General features: G+C 50.8%; 1 protein-coding gene across 1 annotated transcript in view; it reads right to left on the bottom strand.

Annotated features, from left to right (window-relative positions):
* Nucleotides 1–5,439: 5,439 nt before the first annotated feature.
* MGAT5B (alpha-1,6-mannosylglycoprotein 6-beta-N-acetylglucosaminyltransferase B) overlaps nucleotides 5,440–25,209 on the bottom strand; it is a 58,792-nt gene continuing 39,022 nt past the window's right edge. Inside the window, exons 9-17 of the mRNA XM_065852373.2 lie at nucleotides 20,649–20,780; nucleotides 19,595–19,728; nucleotides 18,781–18,911; nucleotides 16,350–16,505; nucleotides 15,525–15,671; nucleotides 13,729–13,845; nucleotides 8,017–8,091; nucleotides 7,249–7,523; nucleotides 5,440–6,078 (exon numbers count right to left, since the gene is read on the bottom strand). Coding sequence (XP_065708445.1) covers nucleotides 5,880–6,078; nucleotides 7,249–7,523; nucleotides 8,017–8,091; nucleotides 13,729–13,845; nucleotides 15,525–15,671; nucleotides 16,350–16,505; nucleotides 18,781–18,911; nucleotides 19,595–19,728; nucleotides 20,649–20,780 — 1,366 coding nt within the window. The 3' untranslated portion in view covers nucleotides 5,440–5,879. The remainder of the gene's footprint in view (nucleotides 6,079–7,248; nucleotides 7,524–8,016; nucleotides 8,092–13,728; nucleotides 13,846–15,524; nucleotides 15,672–16,349; nucleotides 16,506–18,780; nucleotides 18,912–19,594; nucleotides 19,729–20,648; nucleotides 20,781–25,209) is intronic.

Raw genomic sequence — 25,209 nt, forward strand, 5'->3', positions numbered from 1 at the left:
ACACACTGGGAATTGGCATTGGGGTTTAGGGAGCAGTGGGGGGAAGCAAGGGGGGCTTGGAGCCAGATCTGGGCTCAGTCCTGAGCTGCTGCAGGGACCCCCAGTGGTTCAGAGCCCACTGGCACCTGTGGGATAGCAAACGCGATCCAGAGCGATGCAGGAGGAAAGGACGGCTCCGCGTTACCGCTGAGATGAACCCATCACAGGAGGACGCTGCTTAATTAATGTGCTCAGAAAAAGAACAAGCAGATGTTTTCATTCAGGGTCTTTTTAGCATAAAACAGCGGTGGAGAAGGACAAAAAAAAAAAGCCGATGAAATATCCCCATGATTTAGCCTTCTGGTAGGAAACAGCTGGAACAGCAGCCAAATTTGCAGTTTTCAAGCAGTGATGATGCAACCCAGTGCATCACACCCTGGCAGTCAGGAGGGGTCGCTGGGTCACACAGTGCCACCCCCTCAGCTGTCACCCATCCTGGGAAACAACACATGGAGGGGACCAGACCCAGTGCAAAACCCCTGCCCAGCGTGTGCTGGGCAGCCGTGGTGGCAGCTCTGGTGTCAGGGACACAGAACTCCACATCCTCTGCTTTTATAATAAAATTAAGGCAGATAGTGCCATTGTTGCTTGGGGGGGAAAGATGATTAACCACTATAATCCCAATTACAGCTTCTAATTGGGATTAATTTGTTGAACTAATTAAGTGTGGAAATCTGTTGCCTCCCAGATTTCTTTGATGGACTTCTTGCTCCCAAGCCCAGTCCCTGCCTTGCCACATCTGGCCACAGCTGGAAAGGCAGAGGGCTGGTCACGATTGTGTGACAACACAGAGATTGTGGTGGCAGTGCCACTGCTGGTGTCAGCCAGCGAGGCTCAGCTTTAGCAACCCAGTTGTGGTGTTTAGGCTGGAGAAGCGAAGCTCCGGAGAGACCTTATTACAGCCTTTCCATACTTAACACGGGGTGATAAGAAAGATGGGGACAGACTTTCAGGCAGGGCCTGTTGTGGTAGTAAGGGGTGATATTCAGGCTGAGCATGAGGAAGAAATTGTTGACCCTGAGGCTGGTGAGAGCCTGGCCCAGGTTGGCCAGAGAGGTGGTGGATGAACCATCCCTGGAGACATCCCAGGCCAGGCTGGACGGGGCTCTGAGCAACCTGAGCTGGTGAAGATGTCCCTGCTCATGGCAGGGGTGGCACTGGATGAGTTTTGTACATCCCTTCATCCCCAAATATTGTGTGATTCACAGCACCCCAGTGCTGCTCTGCGGGGTCCCCTCACTCCCCGGAGCCCCGTGTACGGATCATGGTCCTGCTCCAGCTCAGCAAGACACCTGGCAGAGCCGCTGGCACTTCCTATTATTTTCCTCAACACTCTTCTAAAAATTAATTAATTCAATTAATTGAATAACTACACAATCCTCCATGCTCGATGGCACTGAGCCACCTGTGTGTCGCACCAAGCTGCAAGAATGTCACCCATTCCTGGGCTGACTTGCTAAGAAGGAGTGCGGGATCCAAGTCTCAGTCACATGAAATCGGGGTAATTTGGGGAGGAACTGGGGCTGGCAAGCGAGGGGTTGCAACGCAACATTCAGCAAAAAGTTGCATACGTACCCTTGAAACAGCTGCATTTCCACACAGGTCACAAAGTCTTGCCTTATTTTTCAGAGATGCTGTCAGACACTTTGAATCCTGAGATGAAAGGAACTAAATTAGGGCAGATCGTTCTTTCCTGTTTTCTGGTTTATATTTATAGGAAAGCTGATACGTCTAGTAGCTCGCTTTAAAACCATAGGCAAATTTCTGTCCTGTTTCCGACTGGTCTTTACTGGCTTGGCTCTGATGCTGCCCAGCCTGGAGAAGCTGCATCCTCAGCAGTTTTGTTCTGCTTTGTGGATCGGGTGTTGGTATTTTCTCTGCCTGGGGAATAATATTGAATGGGTCCTATCTCCCCTGAGAACATATCGATCCAGGGTTTTAATGGCTTTCCGCTAACGAGCCACAATGAGTGTCACTGGGCATCACTGCTGGAGCTGATAAGAAAGGGAACAGTTAGCCCCACAGCTTTAAAAAGGAGTTTCACCCCCTCTCCAAGTCCCTTCTACAATAAAAAAGAAAAGGAAAAAAAAAAAAGATAAAGAAAGAAAAAAGGCAAAAGGTTTCACTGTTCTTTCCACTCAATAAGTCTGAGGATGGATTTTCAATTTGTTCACTTTCTTTATGGCTCTGGCTTTGTCAAAGGGAGGGAGAGATGAGGGAAGGGGACAGGAGATTAAATGCATTAGTTTATTTTGGGAAGTCTTTCTGAAGAGGAAAAATAATAATAGGAAAAAAAAAGTAAAAATAAAATAAATAAATAAATAAAAAGCGTGACACCAGGGAGACAGGACTCAATTAAAGCAAGACCTTGAAATACATGAGCCAGTAGTCCCGACCGTGGGGCCATTAGCCGTCCCTGTCAGGCAGCACGCTTTGGTTCCCAGCGGCTGTGTGGCAGGTAGATCCATCACCTGGGGAAATCAGCCCCGGTGCTTACATCTTCAGCAGCTCCTTCATCTAGTGATAAACCCGTTAGGGGAAATAAATGGGTTGCTCTTGCATGGCCTGTCCGCATCGCGGATGCTATTTGCCATTTTACTCAGCTGCTGATAAGCAGAGGATTGGAGGGAAAAAGCTGCTTAACGATTTCCTAATAAAGCCCCAGATAAGAGCAGAGCAGCCCGATTACCTCTCTCCATGTGTGATTTACAGCCCTGATTGCTGCTCCGGGGGCCAACCCTGGCTGAGTCTCTGCAGGGGAAGATGCTGGTGCAGGAGAGGTACCCAGGATGCTGTGAGGGGACATGGGCAGGGACCATCTGCTCACCACCCAGGCCCCCCCACTGCCCCAGCAAGGAAAGGGTTTGATGCCATCAACATTAAAACTAGAAGAAAAAAACAAAACAAAACAACACACTCCAGAAAGAAATTTCTGAGTGGAATTCCTAAGAAGGGCGAGGCTCAGGAACAAAAATCACCCCTGGCTCCATTTCTAAGCACGGAAAATGGATTTCCAGAACAATATTATTCTTTCGACACGCCTGTCCTGGTTTCACAGCTGCCAGAAGAGGAAAACAGGTTAAAAAAGATTCCAAACAAACCTTGCAGGAGGCTCTGCCTGCCACAATGCCACTGGAGATGCCATCAGAAGGTCCACATCCCCCGAGCAGACCCCAGGGGCTTCCCACACATGTGCTCTGGTTGTTAAATAAACTGTCCCATCCAGCAGCATCTGAGGCTGTAGCTGACAGCTCCTCATTTGATTTTTAATTGTTTGATTTTATTTGTAGTCTTGACACTGTTTCCCCCCTCTCCTCCCCCTCCCAACTGGGGATTTATTCTTTGTAATTAGCTGTGGTAATTAGAATCTCTTTCATATGGCAGTGACTCAGCTTCCCTATAAATCTCTTCCATGCTCCTACTTAATAACATGTGAATTTAATGTCTGTATCATCCTCAGATCTCCCTTCCAGATGGAAACATGTGCTGGCTGGGGAGAGCAGGGCAAGCGCTGCTGGGGAAAGGGCTCGGGAAGCAGCGGGATGCTCCAGCGATCGCTCAGGCACAGCCAGGGCCACAAACAGCTGGAGAAAAAACGCATTTCCAGATGTCAAAGTCCCTTCTCTTTCAAGGCAGCTCCTCCAGGAACTGCTGCTGGCCCGGTGGCTCTGTCCCCTGCTGTCACCTTGGTGTCAGGGTGCAGGAGCTGATACACCCTGAGCCACACACAGCCCTGGTGCACGCATCCCCACATCGCAAAAAATTTGGTGCCTATTCTGCAACCAAAGCTGCTGTTAATACCCAGTACTGGTGCCAACAAACCAGCCAAAATCCCACCTTGTCCCTACGTGGGATTTTACAGACCAAACCATGCCCTGCTCCTCATGGGATGGGGCAAAGACACACCAGGTAACACCAGAGCATCGCTCAGCCCCCAGATTTACAGCCTGGCTCAAGATCCAACAAGGTTCCAGCCAGATCATTATTTCCCATGACAGCAGCGAAGGTGAACCAGACACTTTTTATTTCAGCTTGGAGAAAAATACTCCTGCCAGGGGCTAATTGGGACTCGCTGAGGCAGGAGGTGGGCACTGCGTGCTGAAAGGTGAGGGCGATTTTTAAAGCAGCTGAGCAGAACGGGTGGAGAAACCTGCCCGGGGAGCTGATGTGCACCGAGAGGCATCCCAACCTCTTGGTCTTTAAAGCTCGCTTAGATTTCCTATAAAACCAGGTTTTATTTGGTCCTTACAACCCCAGGAAGGGAATTGCTGGTGGTTCCTGCTTGCAAATCCCGTGTCCCTCCCGGGGCTGGCAGCAGCCAGGCAAGCATTGCAGGAGCCTTTGCCAGGCGATGCTTTGAGACCAAGATGAAAGGTGCCATGGCAAGGCCCATGGTATTGCTGTTTGGCTCTGCAAATAGAGGCTTGTGTTGCTTTTATTTATATGCATGCTGGCTGCAAGACACAAAAATTACTTAATCAATCCTTCTCCTTGCCTGGCATCACAGGCAGGATGGAGGCTGCCTATGCGATTTTGCACTGAAGATGACAAATTGCTCCAGGATAACGGCAGCAGCTCCAGCTCCCACCTCACCCAGTGCAGGATGCAGCCGGTCTCACCACGGTGGGCTCAGCCAAAGGGATGGTCAGAAGACACCAATACCAGGTAGTGTCCCTCTTCCCAGGGCTCGAGCAGGTCCCTCAGCCACTCCCATCACACTTGTGCTCCAGGCCCTTCGCCAGCTCCATTTCCCTTCTCCGAACTCACTCCAGCACCTCAAGGGCTTTTCGTCATGAGGGGCCCAAAACTGACCTCAGGATCTGAGGTTTGGCCTCATCAGTGCCAGGTACAGGGGACGGTCACTGCCCCGGGCCTGCTGGCCACACCAGTGCTGGTTCAAGATGGTCTCTTGGAGCTCACCTCTTCCCATGGCTGCAACACCTGAGGCACGCAGAGACATGACAGGGCTGTGTTGTCCTCTCCTCTCTCCCCTAGCCTAAGTCCATGCCTCCTGGCAATTCCTTTTGGCTGCTGCAGCGCATCCTCCTCCTCATCCATACCCTGAATAGCACCACTGCCCCCTCCCATGCCCCCATGGCCACCTCCTGTGCCTCAGTCCCTGCAGGGACTCACTTCGACACCTCTGCCCAGGGACCAGCATCATTCCTGGGAGCCTCCCAGCCTCATCCCACCCCTCGCTCCCCAGGCACAGCCTGGGGAACTGTCCAGCCCCTGTCACCTCTTCCTGGGGCCATCATGGGTACAGACCCCGCTGTGTCCACCCAACCCAGCCACTCTCCTTGGGCTTTGTCCTCCCCCAGATCCACAGCCCATGCAGGCACCGGCAGCCCCCCCTGCGCCCCTCAACACAGCTCTGCCCAGTAACTCCCACAGAAGGGCTGGGTGTTGCTTCCCCTTTAATTTACCACTTGTCAGGGGGAAGGGTTAGAAAAATTAAAATAAAATAAATAAATAAAACAACTTAGGATGCTTGAAGAGGATGAAAACCCTGAAACTCCAGTCTGCTGGTGGCTTGTCCCCTTGCCAGAGGAGGGGAGGGGTGTCGCCAGCCCCCCTCTCCCCACCACCCCGTCCCAGCGTCACCAGGTCCAGGTGGGTTCGGATGCAGTTGGATGATGCTCCTCGGGAAGAAAATTAAACCAAAGGTGAGGACATGGTCATTCACAGTTGACTGGCGGATGAAACAAACCCCAGAGTCTGACACCCCCGGCTCACCCGCCAGGAGGGACCTGTCCCACCTCCCTTCTATTGCAGAAGCTTTGAGAAAAAGCCACTCGTTGCACGTTGCGTGTCGCCAACACAGGAGAGGACACGCCGAGTCACAAGCAGTCCCTGCACAGAGCCACTTGTCCTTTGCGGTAGTCGCGGCAGGGACAGAGCCGCCGGTACTTGGGGTTGTAGCCAGCGCAGCTGAAGAGCAGCGGCTCCTTCTGGAGGTAGCACTCGTGGACGTTCTCGGCCACTGCTGGGTAAAGATGGTTCATCTCGTACTCGGTGCTGTCACAGGTGATGCTGAGCCTGGGAACAAAGACAAAGGTGGGTCCCTGGCTGCCTGGGGGGTCACTGAAGGGATTTTAGTGCTGTTCTGTCTTTCCTGGGGAGGTTCCTTCACTAAGTGTTGAGCCAGATCTTTGCTGGCTGCACCAGGAACCCTAAGTGCAATGTTTGGCAGCCCTTGGCTCAACATGAAAACCCAATGCAGCATGCAGGATAGGGTGACCCTTGCAACTCAAACCCACAGCCCAGAGACCACCCCAACCCTTGCACGGGCCATGGATGGCTCAGGAAATCACGCACCAAAATCCACCCACATCTTTTTTATTCTGACCAACAGGTCCGTGCTCTCTCCATGGTCACCCCTCACAGCAGCGAATGGCCCCTGAGTCCAATGGATGCCCATGTGTCCCGTTAGCTGGGATTAGCCAGGAAAGACAGGGTGAGCATCAGCAAATGCCCTGAGGAGCAGCAGAAATGCCCAGTGTGGATCTCAGCATCCCTCTCCTCCCATCCTGCCCATGTCTGCGCTGGCATCACCTCCTACCAACCTCCCTCAGCTGGTGGGTCCCTGAGCCAGTTTAGTTTAAGGTCTGGAGGGGAGAAGGTGAAATCCAAGCCTCAGCTCTAGTTTATCATATAAAAATGTCAGGGGGACTCCCAGCGCCTGCCTGACCAGCATGCCAGCCATGGTAACACTCACATTTTAATTGCAGCACGGAGCCCCATGGCAGATTTATACTCTATTAAAACTTCACTGCTGTGTGTTCAAAATGCAGTTTTGCAGAGAAAGACATGAAAAAGGAAAGGGAGAGAGCATGGAAGCAGTGGAGAGGAACGAGGTGGGAGAGAGGCAGAAACATGCCTGGAAAGGCTGTCATTGCCTTCTGAAGTGTGAAGCTGGTCAAGGTCATAGAATCATCATAGAATCATAAAATGTCCTGAGTTTGAAAGGACCCACAAGGATCATTGCGCCTAATTCCCGTCCCTGCATGGGACAACCCCAAAATTCACACCAACACGTACAAGTAACGGGCTGCCCCACAGGCAGCACCCTGCCTGCATCGCCTTGGGTACGAAGGCACCTCTGCGGGATTTCAGAAGGGAGGACATGAGGGAAATGTGCGCTGGGGATGGGGGGAGCAAAGAGAACATCGCCTGGCTGATGAGCTCCCTGAGAAGGTCACAACTCACTGGAGAAACACCTCCTTCTTGTTGAGGAACCTGAAGAAGGTGGGCTCGCAGACCAGCCCGTGCCGCTGGCACGTCTCGGTGCAGGAGTGCTGGGGCTCCGACACCCACACCTGCAGCGAGGCCACCGGGGGCCAGGCGTGCGGGTCCCGGCTGGCACTGGGGGACCACACCAGGTGGGTGGCATTGGGGGACAGGGCCAGTGGACTCGGAGAGCTTTGCATAGCAGGACTCTTGGCCTTGGGAGGCAGAGGAGGAGACGGCGTGGTGCAGAAATCCTAGTGGAAGAGAAGACAACAGGTCAGTGCCTGAAGAGATGGGGTGAGACGTCAGGGATGAGAGGCTGCTGGTGGGACAGGAGGACACTTGGGCTATTGAGTTTGCTCCTCAGGTTTAGGTCACCTGCATGCATGGATGGCATGTCCTGCAAGTGGGAGATGAAGGCACTGGCCACTTCTTCTTCTCCCAGTGCTGACTTATTCAGAAATGCCCTGACCCAACCCCAGCATCCCCAGCCACCCTCCACCAAGCCCCCAGCATCTTTTGTTCATGACACACCTCCCCCATCTTCTCGTGCTCTCTGCAATTAGGGGTCTCTCATTGGGGACCTGCATTGCATCAGTGGTTGCTTGCCCAGAGATGCAGGAACAAACCCATGGAAGAACAGGGATGGTTCCCCCATGAGAATTGGGATGGTTGGCCAAGATAACAAGGATGCTTCCCCAAGGAGAACAGGGATGGTCCCCAAGGAGAACAGGGATGCTCTCCAACCTGGTGTTGGATGTAGGCATGGATCCGCTCCAGCATCCCCTCGCAGGTGTACTCGTAAGGCAGGTAAGGGTCCACCTGTGAAATGGGGAGAGCAGAATGCAGGCAGCAAGCGAGGACAGCCGTGTCCTTCCCCTGGGCCCAGTGGCCCGGAACAGCAGTGCCCTGGGCAATGGCTCTGCCCCCGCTTCCCCCCATGCATCTCTGCAGAGAAGGATTATAAGCAAAAACATCCCAAAGGTAATTCATCTGGAAAACACTGTTTCTTCTATTTTCTGAGCTCTATGCCTCCAAAATATCTATTCCCTTTTGAAGTACCTGTCAAACCGAAGCACAAAGGTTCAGTCTGCCGAGAAGATCCCTCTAAGCATCTCCCTGCCATAAATATCCCACCTGAGATCTCGGCAGGGCTGAAAATCACAGCTGCTCCATCTAATTACAGCTGTGCATGCTAATCAGGGCTGACACAATGACAGGCACTGATCCTGCCTCTGAATTGCTGACGGGCACTCAGTTAACCAGGGCAGAGTCCTAGGCAAGCAAAACTGTCTGTCAGAATCACACAAAACCTGTTCGGGGCAGACAAACCACCCCTCGCTCAGCATCGCCAACACTCAGTCTCAATTTACCATTGCTCTCATGGCCACGATGCTGGGGGGTTTCCCAGGACCCCAATACACCAGGCACGGTACAGATGTAGCTCTATAAAACAGCCTCTTTCCCCTCAAAACACTGCCGGAGTACCTGGTGGGATGCAGCACACCCACAGTGGGGTGGAGGCAGAAAATGTCCATGTATGTGCACCCAGAGGTGATGCTCTGCGCACAATCCCATGGGCCCGCAGGCTACCAGGAGCTCTGTGAGGTTCAAGGGCATCAGGAGCACACACAGCCCCTGCTCCTCCAGCCCCATCACCCCGTGTGTCCCCATCTCCAGCGGGGGCTCCCCAAAAGTCTCTCTCTCCCCTGCTCCCTGTTGCCGGTCTCATTAGGATTCAGCTCATGTGCCCAGGACTGATAGAAAATGTCAATTTCAGGAAGATAATTGTTTAATTAAAATCTGACAGGCTTGGCCTCCTTTTGACAGCCACACGGCAAATGCCGCTCCCTGTACCGGGAGCTCAGGATCTCCCTGCACACATGGGAGAGACAGAGGGTCCCAGGTGGGGACCACTGCATCGCACTACCCGGCGCAGTGATGCACAGGGGGTTGGTGAAGATGGACCTTGCCATCCTTTCCCCCACGCACCAGTGTGGAACTCAGGGCCAGAGCAAAGGCATTGCAACCCAGGATGCGAACACCCCACCCCAGTGCTCTCCATCAACCAAACGGAGATTTATCAGTACCACACAGTGATACCGCCACAAGAGCCCTGGTTTCATAGTCTCCAGCAGGAATCCCGGAGCTGAAGGGAGCAGTAAGTCTCCCCAGCTCAAAATGAAAAAGAAAAAAAAAACCCAACCAAACAAAATGTCATCAGACAAATAAGTAGAAAAATAATGCATTTCTCTGCTGGCACGTAACAGCAGGCTGGGAACGCTTTAACCAGCTATTTTCACTGTGATGTTTAATACACCAATCTTTCAAGCATAGTCTGAAATGTATAATTTTCCATTATATTCCTGTATGTTTGACTTCGATATAATGAAGCCTTCTCCCTTCACTACACCAGAATATCGGGTCCATTAAATTGCTTGTGCGAGGGCTATTTTTTGACAAAAAGCTGAAGGCCAAGAAAATGGTGGTGCCTGAAAACCTCTCTCCTTCTCCTGCCCCTAAGCCCTGACTAACGGCAAAATCCATCCCTGGGACAACCCTCCCAGCATCACTTTCCCTGAGGGACATGGTTTGTCTCTTGGCCCTGTGTGACTGTGCGAGGATTTGATCTCTGGGGCAGAGGGATCCGTGGTTTCAGTTTTTCCTTATAAACAGGTCAGGGACACGAGCCATCAGGGAAAACCCTAAACCGCTCCAAGGGAGGAATGAATGGCAGAGGCAGAGTTTGGCAAAAACCTTTCCCAGCAGCTGCAGGGTGACCTGGAGTGGGTACCACCTCCGAAAGGATGCAGGAGGAGAGCACAAGGGCTTTTCTTGGGGGAAAAAAACCCATATTGCAAACCCAAGCCACGATTCAGATTTCTCCTCAGAAGGAAGAAGTTTCTTTCAAGCAAATCTGGGTTGGTGAAGGACTCCGGCTGCATCTCAGCTCCTTTATTTGCACAAACACGGCAGCATCCCGGCCAGCAGACCCACCAGCTCCCAGCACACCAGAGGAAGCTCTGCCAGCCCGGCCGGAGCTGCAAGGACAGCACATCCATCCTGAGCTGCAGCTCTGGGAATCTGTGATGTAAATCAGGATGGTTGCACAGCCACAGCCGGCAGCGAGCTGGCCAGAGAGCCAAAGTAACGCTAAAATACTGCTGCAGCATCAGCAAATCCCCCAGAGCCACGATGCTCTAAACCAGGGTGAGCTTGTCGGTTAGCTTGACCACATCAGAATTACTACCAGGTCCATGAAAACAGCTCCCAAACCCTTGAGGGGTTCCCAGCACCCCAGTTCCCCAGCAATCGGCACATTTGCCAGTGGGAAAAGCTGACAGCAAAGGCATCTCATAGCTTCCCACAACATCCCAGCCCAAAAAACCTGTTTTACTGAGTTCTGCCTGGAAGATGCAAAAGTAAAGCTATGGGATAAGTGATTTTTCAGTTATCAGCAAATATACAACTTATCAACAAAAAAAAATCAAATCAAATTTTCACTTATCAACAAGTTTACAACAACAACAAAGAAAAATAAAATCTGTTTCAGGTCTGTTTTCAATTTCCAATGTTTCCACCCATCAAGAAGGGGAAAAATGCTGTGTTTCAGATTTGGGTTGGTGAAGCAAAAGCAAATGCATCATTTCAGATATGAGTCTTCCTTTCAATAAACTGGCAGGGTGTTTTCAAACAAAGGCAGGCAGATGGGAAACAAAAGAAAATATTATTTCATACCAGTAATGTTGAAATGAAATGTTTTGACTGAAAAAAACAAATCGATGGTGGTTATTCTGAAACACAGACAAATTTGTTAGATATTCTGATAACAAAACAGCTCATTTTGCCTTCGAGGAAAAAAGGGAGCCAGTAGAATTGTCTCTCCGAGCTCCATTACCTGTCTGGGAACAGCAACATTAAATTGCCCGGTTACCGGCTTTCTGCAGCTCCTCCTGCTAATGCCCTTGTTTTTAATTCCTGCGGCAACAAACAGTGTTTTAAAGACAAGATACCACGGGATTCCTGCAGCCAAAGCCCATAATAAGGCTTTTAAACCTGTAAGGTAGGTCAATTTTTAGGCTTAATTGCCTTGACAACATCTCTAATAAAACAGAGCTTTCTATTTGAAAGGCAAAAAGGAAAAAAAAGGGGGGAAAAAAAAAGGAAGTTGCTGTAAGTTATTCACACTCACTCTCTGCTCTGCTTCAGAAGGATTTATACAATATCTTTAAAAATACCCAGAGAGGTGATTTGTGGGATTAACCCAGCGTGCTTCTTGGTGGGAAAGAATAATTTCCATGCAGAGCGACTGAACTTTTCCTGTGCCAGTGGGGTGTCAGCAGCTGGTTTTACACCTTTGAGTAAATTTAGGACTTCAGCCTCCCGGCAGTCGAAGGTCATTCCAGTGGTTGGGACGATTCGTGGGAGGGAAGCTCAGGGTGGGGGTCCCCAGTGGGTGCAGCCAGACCCCTCCAAAATAAGGCTTTGAGAGGCAGCTCTAGCTGCCCCATGGTCCTATGGAAGATGGAGTTTATCCAGCTATACACAGAATGATTTTGGATGGAAGAGATCCTCGAGACCATAGAGTCCAACCGTTAACCCACCCCTGGCACTAGCCCACGTTCCTGAGAACCTCATCTCCATCTGTCCAACCCTCCAGGGATGGTGACTCCAGCACTGCCCTGGGCAGCCTGTTCCAATGCCCCACAGCCCTTTGGGGAAGAAATTGTTCCTGAGATCCAACCTCAACCTCCCCTGGTGCAACTTGAGGCCATTTCCTCTCTTCCTTTCCAGCCTCTGTCAGCTGTTTTGAAACTGAAGAAATGTTAATTAAGAGAGGGAGGAGGGATGTGTTGTGACTGCACCGCAGCTGCATTTACAAGAAGAGTGAGAATGGGCAGAAGAGCAGAGACGGGAGCTCATCTTTAGGCGAAACAGGAAAGGGCAGCACAGCGGGTCCCCACACCAGCTCCTCCTGCTCATCACACTGCCAGATTCTTTCCTAAATCCATTTTCCTTCTGTTCTTTTCAACCAAGGGTTATCAGCAAGCATCTAAATGACCTGGTGCACATCCAGTCAACATTGCAGCGCAACACAGCTGCTCAGGAGCCAGCCGAGCCCTTTCCCCCCGCCTTAATTCTCCAATCTTTTTAAAAATTATTTTAATAGCACAGCAGCACCAGGCTTCGCTATTTTCTTCCCCATTTCTGGAAATACAGAAGATTTCCTTCTCTTTCCTGAAACAGAGACTAGAAGCTCTCACCACCCACCCGTGGCATCGTCTTCGCTTTGGGACCGTCTCTCCAGCCCAGATGGTGGAGGGTCAAACACTGACAGCTGGCCCGGCAGCACAGCAGCAGGGATGTAATTATTTTTAATTTAATTTTAATGGAGACACCAAAATGAATGTGCAAAACAACAACTGTTTTCCTAAGTCGGGTTTGTTCAGTCTTTGCAAACTCATAGAGAAAAATCAGCCTGAGGTGAAGAGCAGTGGCAACACCCACGATAAGGTGTGAGACCCGGGCAGACAGCATGGCCACATCAGCTGAATAAAGTCTCCAGACTGTCACAGACACCCGCCTCTGCAGCCTCTAATACAGGGAAAAGCAAAGATGACACCTCTCCCGCCAGCATCACCCCTGTGCCCCCAAAATCCCAGCCAGTCCTGTGAACCACTGCAGCCTGGTCTCACAGCGCATCCCTGTCCTCGTGAGGCGACGACTCATCCCGAGCGAAGCAAATTGCAAGCAAAACGGAGATCAGCACTTTTCTCCCCTCTGGGAAAATTTACTTTAATAATTTGGATGACTTGAAAGGCTCCTGCCACAGGGCAGGAGGAAAACATTAACACATTAACACAGGAGCGTTTCCAGGGTAGGAGTAGCGGGAGCGCTGCCTTCCTGGGGGGCCCCAGCATTCCCCTCCTTCATTACAACCTTTCATCCTTAACAAGGGCAACTCCTGGAGCTATTCCTAGTGATTTGCTCAATCCAAACAATAGTGATGAACAACGAAATGGGGGAACGGCAGGCGCAGAGGTCGGTGGCTCTCGGGGTACCTGCAGGGAGATGCTCTCTGGGTTTATCTTTGCTTTGTGCCAGGTCCCACCACTGCCACACGTCTCCAGCAACATCAGCCTCCTGCTCCCAAACCTCATCTCCCTTATCTCAGCTTCTCCTTGCTTTGGTTCTGCCTGGAGGATTCCCAGGGCGTCCCTCAAAGGCACAGCGCTGCCCTGGGCAACCACGATGCTCAGTACCAAAGCAAGGTGAGAGCATGAGTCCCCTGCAGCTGCAGGACAGGATTCCTGCTCTGCACATGCAAATAATTTCCAAGGGCAAACGAGGAAGAAAAAGCAATTAACACTCGAAAGGGAGAGCCAGGCACCAGGCCGATATCTGTCCCTGCAAACCCAACAGTGGGGACATCACCCCGCCACCTCCACCAAGCTGTACCTGGGTGCTCATGATGGTTTTGATAGCAGCTTCAAACTCCTCGGAGTTATTGTAGTCGACAGTCCACACATGCGGCTTCCCGATGAAGTCTTCAGCATACGGGTGTTGAGAGGACACCTAAAACATAGCGGCATGAGCTGGCTTTTGCAACCCGCACCAGAACAGCTGCTGCTCACAGAGAGGAGCAGCACACTGGGTTTTAAACCACTGCACATAGAGATGTGCTAGAAAAAGGAGGTTTCCTGTGAATCCAGCTGCCCCCCTGACCTCAGGTCAATGCTCTAAAATTCCCACTGGGTTGGAAAGCCCCATTCCCATCAACACTGAAATCACCCCTGAAGCCCTGAGTATATCCAGCACTGTCATGTGGGTAAAACCTAAATTTGGCTCGAATCATTTGTGGTCCTGGAATGGCAAAAATAGACCGAAACAGCAAATCTCTGTGAAGGCAGCCTATCTTTTGTGTGTGCCAGCTCCAGATACAAGACAGAAAATCCATCACCAGCAATGGCCATGGAAGTGTGGCACTGGGGGAGAGCAGTGCTGGAAGCTGCATCGCCCCGGTGCCACAGGCAGCCGTGTGCATGGGAACCTCACAGCCACCCACCTCTCAACCAAGTAATTTTTGGGATCTGCCTTTTCACTTTCAGCCCCACGGTGCTGCAAGGCAGCCAGAGCCCAGATCTCTCAGGGAAGGTAGAGAGAGGATGCTGAGCAGAGGAGGCGTTTCGGGGGCACCGTGAAGTGTTGCAGAGAGGCCTGAAAACCTGCCAGCTGGAGGAGGAGAGCAGTGCACACTCGCTACTTCATTCTCCGGCTTGCTGTCCTTTCCCATTTTTTGCTGACAGATTGATTGCCTCCTTGTCCTCCGGCTTATAAACACCCCAGGGCATTTCACAGCCCTTGCCCCCAACTCCGAGCTGAAGCACAACCACAGCATCCACCTGGGATGGCTATTAACATTGGCAGCTAATTAGCTAATTAGAGAGTGGCATGGGACAGACACGGGGGTGCAGGACAGCCCTTCTCCCCAAACCCACGACGGGCACCACTGAGCTGGGCTGCAGCAGGGCTGAGCAGGCACAGCCCCCAGCAAAGCCCTTCTCAGTGAGAGCAAGCATTGCACTGCATTATCCACTTTATTAATAATAAAAGAGGCAATTTTCTCAACCCTTTAAGTTTTAAAGAGATCCTGCTTCACTTAGATTAAATTCCCAGTGGCAGGCAAGCCTGGGGGCGGATTTTGTACCCTTGCAACACCGTAGCAGTCCTGGCATCCCTCTGGGTGTGCAAAAGGGGAGCATCACCCTGGTTTGGGAGCACAGTATGGGCTGTGCACAGAGCTGTGCTGATGGGGAAGGAGCTGGGGTTTGTGGTTTGAAGAAATCTCCTGCACTACTTTCTTTGTAACCCCAAACCCAAGACAGGGTCCCTTTCATCCAAGTGCTCTGGATGGAGATGATGGGTGGTAAAACACTGGCCCACACTGCCCAGAGAGGTGGTAGATGAACCATCCCTGGAGACATCTCAGGCCAGGCTGGACGGGGCTCTGAGCAACCTGAGCTGGTGAAGATGTCCCTGCTCATGGCAGGGGTGGCACTGGGGGAGCTGGGAAGGTCCCTTCAACCCAAACCATCTGTGATTGTATGATGCAAGGATAGGAGAGGGGATCCCATCTTCAGGTATCTGCACTTCTGCATTTGGAGGAAATCTCACCAATAAAAATAATCTCCGTTCAGCAACTGCTCTTCCCGTGGTTCCACCCCCCCCGTCCCCTCGCCCCCTGCCAGCCTCACCTCCCTTGACGTTGGCTTCCCGCGGAAGAACTCGTGGTTGAGGGAGCTGTGCGGGGGGTTGAAACGCGCCTGCAGGAAAACGCAGCCGTTGGCGATGGCCTCCAGCGGGGCAGGACCCTCGTAGGGGAACCCAAAGCCAACGAAGAGCTGCAAGAGAGAAACCCATGTGCTGGTGAGCAGCCATTCCCATAGGAAAGTCTCCCAAATAACCCATCAGCATCCCTCTCTTCTGCTCTGGTCCTGTGCACCAGGCCTCTAAGGCAGTTCCACGTGGCTCAACATCCTATAGCTTCAATGCGCTAAAAACTCCCGCTGCTCCGTGGCTCACAGCCCACTCATGCAAAGCAACGAGGTGTTCAGGAGCTGCAAGTGGCTACAACCATCGTATTGGTCCTGTAGAAATAGTGGTTTCGCAAAACCATTCAGGAACCACCAGCATTTCCCCCAGACTCCAGCTGAAGACAACCAGGATGCACCCGCATCCCACACACTCGCTCCCAGAATCCCATTTATTTTTAACGCAGGTGTAAGAATGAAAAAAAACCAACACCCCACTTAGCAGCAAATGAATTAATCAGGAAACTTTGTGCTCCGTCTGCGGACAGTCTGAAAGGAGAAACTCATCAGACACATCTTGATTTGAGATGATGTGCTCTGCTCCGCTCCTGGCTAATTAGCCCCGCTGATAGTGCCTGCAAGCCTGGGAGGAGTGCAGATAACGGCGTCTCCTTTAATTAGGTTTTATTTCTCAAGGCAACTGAGTTCTCGCTGCTGGCTGGTTAAGGGGGGACGGGTCCCACGATGCCCTGGCTGGTTCTTGCCCACCTTTGCCTTCCTCAGCAGCTGCTGGAACTCGTGCTGCGGCAGCAGCCCGTGGTTCTTCACAAATGCCGGGACCTCAGGCGGCCGCTGTGTCTCATAATAAACCGTGCCGTGGATCTCCATGTACTTGTTGAGGATGGCCAGGAACTTCTCCTTGCCCTGGAGAGGAAGGTAGAGGTGTGAACTGCACCAGAAGATGGTGCTGACCCCACCATGCCATGGTTATGGGGGGGATGATTTAACTCTCAAACCAGAGCACCCACAATAGAATCATAGAATCATTTTGGTTGGAAGAGACCCTTAAGATCATCAAGTCAATGCTCGAGCCCAACCCGCAGCAGCACAAAACCTACACGCTCCGCAGCCCTGGGACACGCATCCTGGACTAGTCCAGCTCCCTGAACATCAACAACCTCGAGTTCCTGCCTTCCTGCAACCTCCACTCTGGAGCTGCCGAATTAAAGGTTTCAGAGGGAAGTTTGAAAAGACCACAGCTTGCTAATGGCCTCTTATTCCAAGTAATAAGTCCCCAGGATTTTCTCACTCAGGTTTAACCCTGTTTTACTACCTGGAGAAATCCAGGTGTCATCAGTTTTCTCCTTTTGGAGGCTTTCCTCCTCTTGCTTTCCAAAGCAGCCTTCCATTTTAACCATTTCTCTATTGCAGTTTTTTTTTGCTTGGAAAAACCACACATGGACCATCCTTCAGATGCTGCATTTTCAGCTCGTTCCAGTGCTGGAACAGGCTCTGAAAGAGCAGAGACCAGGAGGGAATAAGGCTGCATAAATCAGGAATTTGAGAAAACTCCACATGTTGCCTTAAAGCCTCCCTGAACATCGCATTTCTGTCCTCAGCCACATATTCCCAGACTTTTCTAATGCTAAAAAACAAGTGGTTTTGGTGTGATGAGGCTGCAGGGTGAAATCCTGACCACAGCACCACTAACACCCAAATCAGCATGATTTTGTTATCAACTCTCTAATGCAAAAGGCTTGGGGTGATGGGAGAGGAACACAGCTTGAAGTCCCTGGGTAACACCTGGCACCACCGACCTCAAAAATCACTCAAAATAAGGAAAAGCTCCTCTTTCTCCTTATTTTCTCACATGGGACATGGGGATGCAAAGCGACGCCTGGACAACCTGGCCTTGAGGAACAGCCACCAGAAAGAATCAGTCCCAGCCTCTTCACTCAGTAATTACCCCAAATATGCAGTTTTGGGGAAACTGATGTTTGTGAATTCTGGCTAAAAGGAGCAAACGTTCACAGCACTAAGGCTGAAGGAAAATGTCCGTTCTGAGGTTTTAACTCTCTTTAGTGCCTTCCCAAATTAACCTAACTAAGCTCAAATGAAACTCCTGGATAAGGAAGGGCAAGGACACGATACAAAAAGATGATTAAATGTTATGGTTCCCCTAAAATGAGATTGAGTGGGTTTCATTGGGGTTTTTGGGGAGCCCCTGAGCTACATGGATGGCGGGGAGGTTTGCTCTCAGATGTGGGGGGTGATGGAAAAGCCACAAACACCCATGACTAGGAGGAGATGGTGTGGCATGGCCAGATCCTGCCCTGCAAGAACAAATCCACTACATCAGGAACAGTGGGGACAGGGAGGGGACACTCTGGCTGCATCAACCCGCATCACTCCTGGCAGCTTGGGAGGACCAAGCCCATGATGAGAAAAAGGCGACTCCAGCAAAACCTTTTCTCTGGTGGGAAGATGCACAGAGGTAAAGCCCAGCAGCAGCTGGTGCGGTACAGTACCTGCAACTGGAACAGCCCCGGGTGGTGCACAAAGGGAAAAAAATAGAAATAAACCAAGAGACAGTGAGAATTAGCTCCCTTTTTTTTTTTTTTAAGCCCTGGAAGGAAAAGCAGCTGGCTCGCCCTGGATAAGACAGGGAGAAGAACACATCCCCTGACTGCTACCGGAGATGCAGAGAGGATGTTCTGGGGGGTTGGGGGTATTGTTGGTCTTTTTGCTCACTGACAGAGCAGTTTGGGGAAGAAAGCAAAGGGTTTTACCCCACATCTGCTGGCCTAGAGGTGGCCTTGGCCAGGAGGCACCCAATGTGGCCAAGTGCAGGGTCCCAGCACCAAGCACCCCCTAGGATGGAGCAAGAGCCCCACGCCGCTGCCCACCCCCTCCCCTGGGCATTACAGGTGTGAGGGCAGCAAACCCCCTTCCACATCCCCATCATAACCCAGGAAATCATCTAACAGCAATCATTGTAATTAATTAGATAAAATCACTGATATTAACTCCTCAGTCTCAGCAGCCTCTTGGGATGAAGCATCACCCAGAGCACAGAGCTGGGGAACAGGGTCTCACCAGCTTGTGTTTGCTCAGAGGCTCTGGACATGTCACATTCTACAAACACCCTGAAATCTGCGTCTCAAAAGCTCAGGGTAAGAGCCAAAGGCAGGACACCCACCTTCCAGATGCTGGCCTCCTTGCCGTACACCACTGCCATGCTGCTCACTTTGTTGGACTTGATGAATTGCCTCTCCGTCTGGTTGAGCTCCTCTGACACAAAGCCCATGAAGGAGTTGTCGGGCGTGTGAGCTGTGGACACCAAGAGGAGAAAATATGTGGATGGACAAGATGTTTTCTGAGACCTCATCAGGGTTGAGGATGTGGCCCTGTTGCAGCATGGGGACCAAGAGGAGCCCAGTTCCAGAGCCTTGCTGGAGCTTTAAGGAAAAACAGCATGAATTCCAAGCAAGTGGTTCATAAAATACAGGCTTTGGAACTTCCTTTAGCAACTCTTTAAAAAGTAAGGCATTTTAAAAGCTGTCAAACGGGCTTTATTCATCCAGGAAAAAGCAACTTTTGAGTCACTCAGTGCCCAAGAGGTCACCAGGCTCCTTTCAGACAAGCACATCTCGTGCCACAGGCAAGTCTGAACCACTGAGCTGCCTCTCACCTTTACAACCCCAGCTGAAATAAAACCAGGCTTTGCAACCAAAACCACCCCACGTTTCCCCTCCCAGGAGCTGGCAGCTCCTGACTGTGCTGGAGCCAGTGACCCATTGCAGAGGAAGGAGCCGGGTCTCTCTCCCTGGAACATTTCTACAGCCCAAGAGGTGGCCAAGCAGATTCAGGAGCTCCTTGCAGGCAGGGGAAGCACAAGTAGAGCCGGGGAGGACAGCACTGCCCATGCATCACCTCCTAAAGGAGGCGAGACCCACTCCTGCGGTGCCTGCAAACCCCCCAAGCTAGCCCGTCATGTCCCGTCCCCCACTTACGGAACATGGTCATGAACTGGGTGGGCTGCAGGTTCCAGTAGCCCCAGTTGGTGCGGTAGCCACGCAGTGTGGCATACTCCTCGTGGTTGTACGCCGGCTCTGTCCCAAAGGTATCGATGACCCGGACACGGCACCTGAGAGAGGAGACAGGACCACAGTCACACCTTGAGGACCATTGTTCAAGAAAGTCCCACTGCCAAGAATATCTGGTGTCCCCAGGCAGCTCGTCCCTTGTCTGCTCCCCAAGCGCAGGGTGCAGGAACATCCCCAGCAGCATTTCCCAAACCCATGCTCATTCCCAGAACGAGCAATTTCCCCATGCAGGGCATTCATCTTTCCTGATGGTTTTGAGAATGATGTATCTCCTGTAGACTCATTAATGCTTTTCCCAATATCCCAGGAATGCTGAGGCAGGCACTACCAGCACAAGACCAAGAAGAGAAGGGGAGCATCAAACAAGAGAAGAGCAAAACAAGCTGAATGTGAGCTCAAATGCATTTATAATAAAAGCAATAACACCACTTGTCATTTTTCTCTCTAATAAAATTGTGTAGGATAGTGGAAGAGATGGGAGAAAACATAATAAATAGCAGGACTATCAGCACTAAATTAAATCGCATATTTTCCGAGCTGGTGATGTACCAGGGGATAATGACATTTGTCTTGATGACGAAGGAGACAGAGATGGGGTTCTGCTTCTTGCAAACAGAAAAGGCTCACACTTCCCTCTGTGCTGTGGCCACCCCGGCTGCACACATGGTACCGGGACGCACACACGTACCACAGGTACACACAGGGGTTTTTTAACAATTCCGTCTCTTCTAATGAGGTTTTGTCTTAAACACGTGAGGTTCTGGAGCGAGTGGACCTCCTGGTGCTGCAGCATCGGGGGACACAGCATGGTGGCAACTGCCAAAGCTGGGCAAAAATTAAAGGTGCAATCGAAGGGCTTGACTCCTTGGAGGTAGGGGCTTATTCTTTGAGGTCATTAGTGTTAGTCTTTGCTTACTAATTAATGAAACAGAAAGTAAGAGAAGGGAGTGGCTTTGCTTACCTGTATTTCTTAAAGGATAGCCCCATGTGCTGCTTCATCTGCTGGAGCCCGTGGTAGTCGGTGTAAATCAGGTCGAAAGGCAAAGGATTGGTTAAGGGGCAGTTGCCCCGTCCTGGTGGCACCCCTAAGTGACTGGGGAGAAGCAGGAGGGACTGGTCAGCCCCCCAGCACCACAAAACCCTGCAACACACAGACACTCATTTCCCTGCCCAATCTGTAACAGGGGCCATCAACCAGCTCCCAGCTGATGTAAGGGGAAGATCATTCTCCTCTCCCCAGTATTTATTTCTTGTGCAAAAAGCCTGAGGTTTTGGGGAGTCCTGGTCCCTCCCAACCTGTGCACTTGCTCCAGCCGAGTTCCTGCTCATCCCATGAGGATGATGAGGCTTTTGCACAGCATCCCCAGCCAGGGCTCACCAGCATCTCATCCAACACACATGCTCCCCTGGATCTCTCTTGTTGGAGACACCAGATTTCATTTGTTTTCGATGCAATCACACCAGTGACAGCCACGTCTTTTCCTTCCTCCCTGCAAGGCTCTCAGTTTAGCCCAAATCTCCCTATTCCCAGCCGTATAGCCCCTCCAGTACAGACCACACTCCATTTCTCTTATTCCAGTCCTTACAACTACCCATCACATCCCAGAGCACCCACGGCTTCTCCTTGGCTCTGATGGCACTGCCTGTCCTTGGATGTTGTGCATATTTCATTAATATTTCTCACTTTTTGTCCTATTTATGAAATAATTCAATAAAGCCAGGGCAGTTGGACCCCAGGTCTCGCTCAGTGGTTTTTCAGCCGGTTCCTTACAACAACCATACTCTTTCCTCCTCCGGCGGATAAAATGCATTATAAAAATCCAGATAAACAAGATCGACTGCAATCTCTTTATCAAGACTATCAGTTACCTCGCTGCCAAGGTGATTTGTGATTAATCTGGCATGATACACAGCTGGTAAACCTGCAGCATATCTCCTTCCATTTCCAATTACCTCTGTGAATCCCTCTCTCCAAAGCTGTTCCACTAAGAGTATCACTGATGTCAGCCTGACAGCCCATCTGCTTGTCTGGACCATATTTCCTCCTTCTCAGAAACCTGTGAGACTTTCCAGCTTCAGCAGGTTTCTCAAAGACCTTGTTACGTGTACTTGTGATTTCTGAGTGCCGGTTTACTCAGAAATACAATTGATCCACCCCTCAGTTTCAATGTTCTTGTATTTTTTTTGTCCTCCCAAAGACAGCAATTCCTCATCCTCACCCCCACAACCCCACTCTGCACCCAAAGAGCAACAGCAACATCCTCATGGAAAACCAAAGCATTGAGATGATTCAATCCACCCAGGCTCTGCCCCACTCCCACCAACGCAGTCTCCCTGTTTCGTTCTCAGTCCTCCTAACAGGTTAAGAATTTATGTTTTATTTTGCAAGTCTGAGCTCAGACAGTGTGAAATCTCACCCTTAGCTCCCGCCTGCCAAGATGTCTGTCTCTGTTTTCTTCTGGGCTCTTCACTTACTCCTGGCATCTGCTTGGAGATGGGAATTTAACCCAGCCATCCCTGTAAGCGTTTTCCCTTTTCTTGGGAATAAAAGGCCCAGCCAGGTTTTACATCTCCAGGCTTTGAAGCCTTCACTCTATGTGACCTCTCTTACTGGTTCTCCTAAGTTCTCCATATTTCCCCTTCTGAATCTGAGAATTTTCTTTCCAGCCCTACCTGGGTTTTCTCTTTCATAGGGTTGTTGGGCATTGGAACAGGCTGCCCAGGGCAGTGGTGGAGTCACCATCCCTGGAGGGCTGAACCCTCAAGATGAGGTTCTCGAGGACATGGGGTAGTGCGAGGGCTGGGTTAACAGTTGGACTTGATGATCTCAAGCATCTCTTCCAACCAAAATGATTCTGTGATTCTACCACAAAGGGCTCTTGATCTGCTCCTGGCCATATCTCTCTCTTCTTCTGATACAGCTTGCAAGCCCTCATGCACTGGGCATCAAGATCCTTCTTCCAGCTCCATCCCCACCTGAGACACGGTGACCCCGGAGAGCAAGTAAACATGGGACCACATCGCTCATCAAAGCCAGGAAAACACAGAATTTCAATTTAAGGCAAAGTGCTGTTTTGTAGCTGCTTCATTGCTCTTGTCACAGGGAATAGAAGTGTCAGCTCAGGGCAGCCGGCCGGGTCAGCCGCAGGGGAAACAGGCGGCGGTTTTATCACTTTTATGCACAATTTTACACGACATGGCTGATGGGGAAGATGGCAGAAACAGAAAGACTCTCACCTCCAACAGCCACCTCAGTACGATAAACAGGGCAACAAGGAGACCAACCCCTCCTGGGGAAGCTGAAGGGGAATTTTTAAAGCAGTAAAGAACTGCAGGATTTTATAGAAATGCAATACTAAACACATTTGCTCACGTACGTGCTGCTTTTCCCTCAGTCATGAGCCAAATAACAATGCTGATTTACACCAACCTGGCACTCCAGCAGAACAACCCAGCTGATCCATAAACCTCCTATTTAACTAAAAATCCCCAAACCGTACCACTTCTCTTGCAGCATACCCTGTCCTCTAGCTGGCACACATCACCCAAGCCACTGACTTGCAAACTACGCCATAATTTTAAAAAGTTCTAACCCAAGCCTGACAAAGGTGTGCGGGAGACAGCAATCGGTGTATCTCATATCGAAGCCTCCAAAATCTTTCCACCTGGCTCCCCCAGCCTCACTTTGTCACCATGATCTGCCACCTGCACCCTTGCCTGGTGTTCAAGACCTTGCCACATCCATTTATACTCCCAGCGCCAAGGCTGTGAGGCAAGAATAGATCTAAAAGCAGGACTTCTGTTTTTGAACCAGAGCATGTCTCTCATTTACCCCTTTTATCCTTTCTAAACACTTTATAACCACTGATTTTAATATACCAATCACGTAAATCCAGGCTGCACGTCCTAGGTGGGGAGGACTTTTTTTTTCATTCCTCCTTATTTAAACATTCTTTATTCAAGCTTTCATCATTTGCCAGTTAAGTCAACTAATTTTCCTACTAAACCCAATTTCACTCATGGTTGGAGTGAAATTTCCCTGATTTTTCCTCCTGCCATGTACTATTAATGGCGCTTGAAATTACGCAAATAAAATCAATGAGTGCAAATGCCTCCTTCTCAGCCAGCACAGCCAAGAGATTTGCTTTTGAAATCCACTTGATCCCAGCTCCTGGAGAAACCTCCTGTCCCAGAGGAGCCAAGAAAGGTGACCAGCTCATGCCCAGGCTCAGCACATCCTGGCAGGTGACCTGGTGGCTTGTCCTTTGTCCCATCCCAACATCCAGGATTAGAACATCAGCTCCTTTTTGGGAGGAACGGTTTTGACCCAAGCGGATGCAAGCGCCGAGCTCACATCTCCGCCAGCCGCCTCCACCAGCTGTGCCCACTCCAGAATAAATCTACAGCAGCTCCTTGTCCTGTGATTTTCCCCTTATAGGTACTTTAATCAACCAGGGGACGTGTTCCCTTCCTGAGCGCGGTGCGGGCTGTCTGGAATCAGATGACTGTGGGGTTATCTTTACATCTCATTGACCTATTTTCAGATTAACCCAACACTTCCTTTCACATTATCACTCCTGGGGCTGGAAAGTCCATCGTTAAATGGATCTTGTGGGCATCTGCTGGCAGGCTGGGCCAATATCCTATGTTATATTTAATTGCATCTTCCCTGCGCACATCTGCTGTCATCAGCATAGCGACTGCAGCTGGGGAGACGGAGAAGGGCTGCTGCCCTTTTTGCTCCCTCGGCTTCCCCTTGTCCACAGGAGACAGAGCTGTTATTTGAGGGATGGAAGGTGCCAGAGCAGAGCCCGAGCAGCTCCCGGGGGTCTGTGACAAGCCCATCACGAGCAATTTAAAGTGCAAACTGGAGCCCATGAGATGAACATCCCATTGCCTGGCCTCTGCTCCCAGCTCTTCCTCCTGCTAGAAGGGACACAATGACCTCAAACGCGAGGTTTGATGACCTCAAAAGCAGGGGTTTTCAAGCAATTGCAGTCTGTCTTTTAAGCCACCTGCAGTGGTTTTACCATTTGCAAAGCGCATCTGGACTGTTTCTCTGGCCCATCATCGATCCCGTGTGACACAGCTCTACCTGGCCCAGGGGGCAACGTCCAGAAATCAATTTATTTATTTCCAAGGTTCAAGAAAACTCTGTTTTCCCATCGTGGCAGGACACAGCACTTGCTGGAAGCCTTTGCATTCCATTCTCAGAGACAGCTAACACCGAGTTTTCGCTGCTCGGCTGAGCAGCAGCAGCTCTAGCAAGTCTGGGCAGATTCTGATGGGAGGTCCCCTCTGCCTGGACATCCCCTGGAAGGCATTTTTTCTGGGCTGCAAAGATAAGCTATGAGGAATGAAGACTGCTGGATGTTTTGCATCTTATAAGGGGATTGAAAGACCCCAGAAATGGGGATTCAACAGTTCTGCAGGGCTGGAGCCTGGGTTTGATCCAGGGGCTCCTGGTTGAACCATCTCCAGGTGTTCAGAAACCTCCATCCTTCCTGACCTCACCAGTCCAC

This window comes from Patagioenas fasciata, chromosome 18 (assembly GCF_037038585.1).
Source record: "Patagioenas fasciata isolate bPatFas1 chromosome 18, bPatFas1.hap1, whole genome shotgun sequence".
Taxonomy (NCBI): domain Eukaryota; kingdom Metazoa; phylum Chordata; class Aves; order Columbiformes; family Columbidae; genus Patagioenas; species Patagioenas fasciata.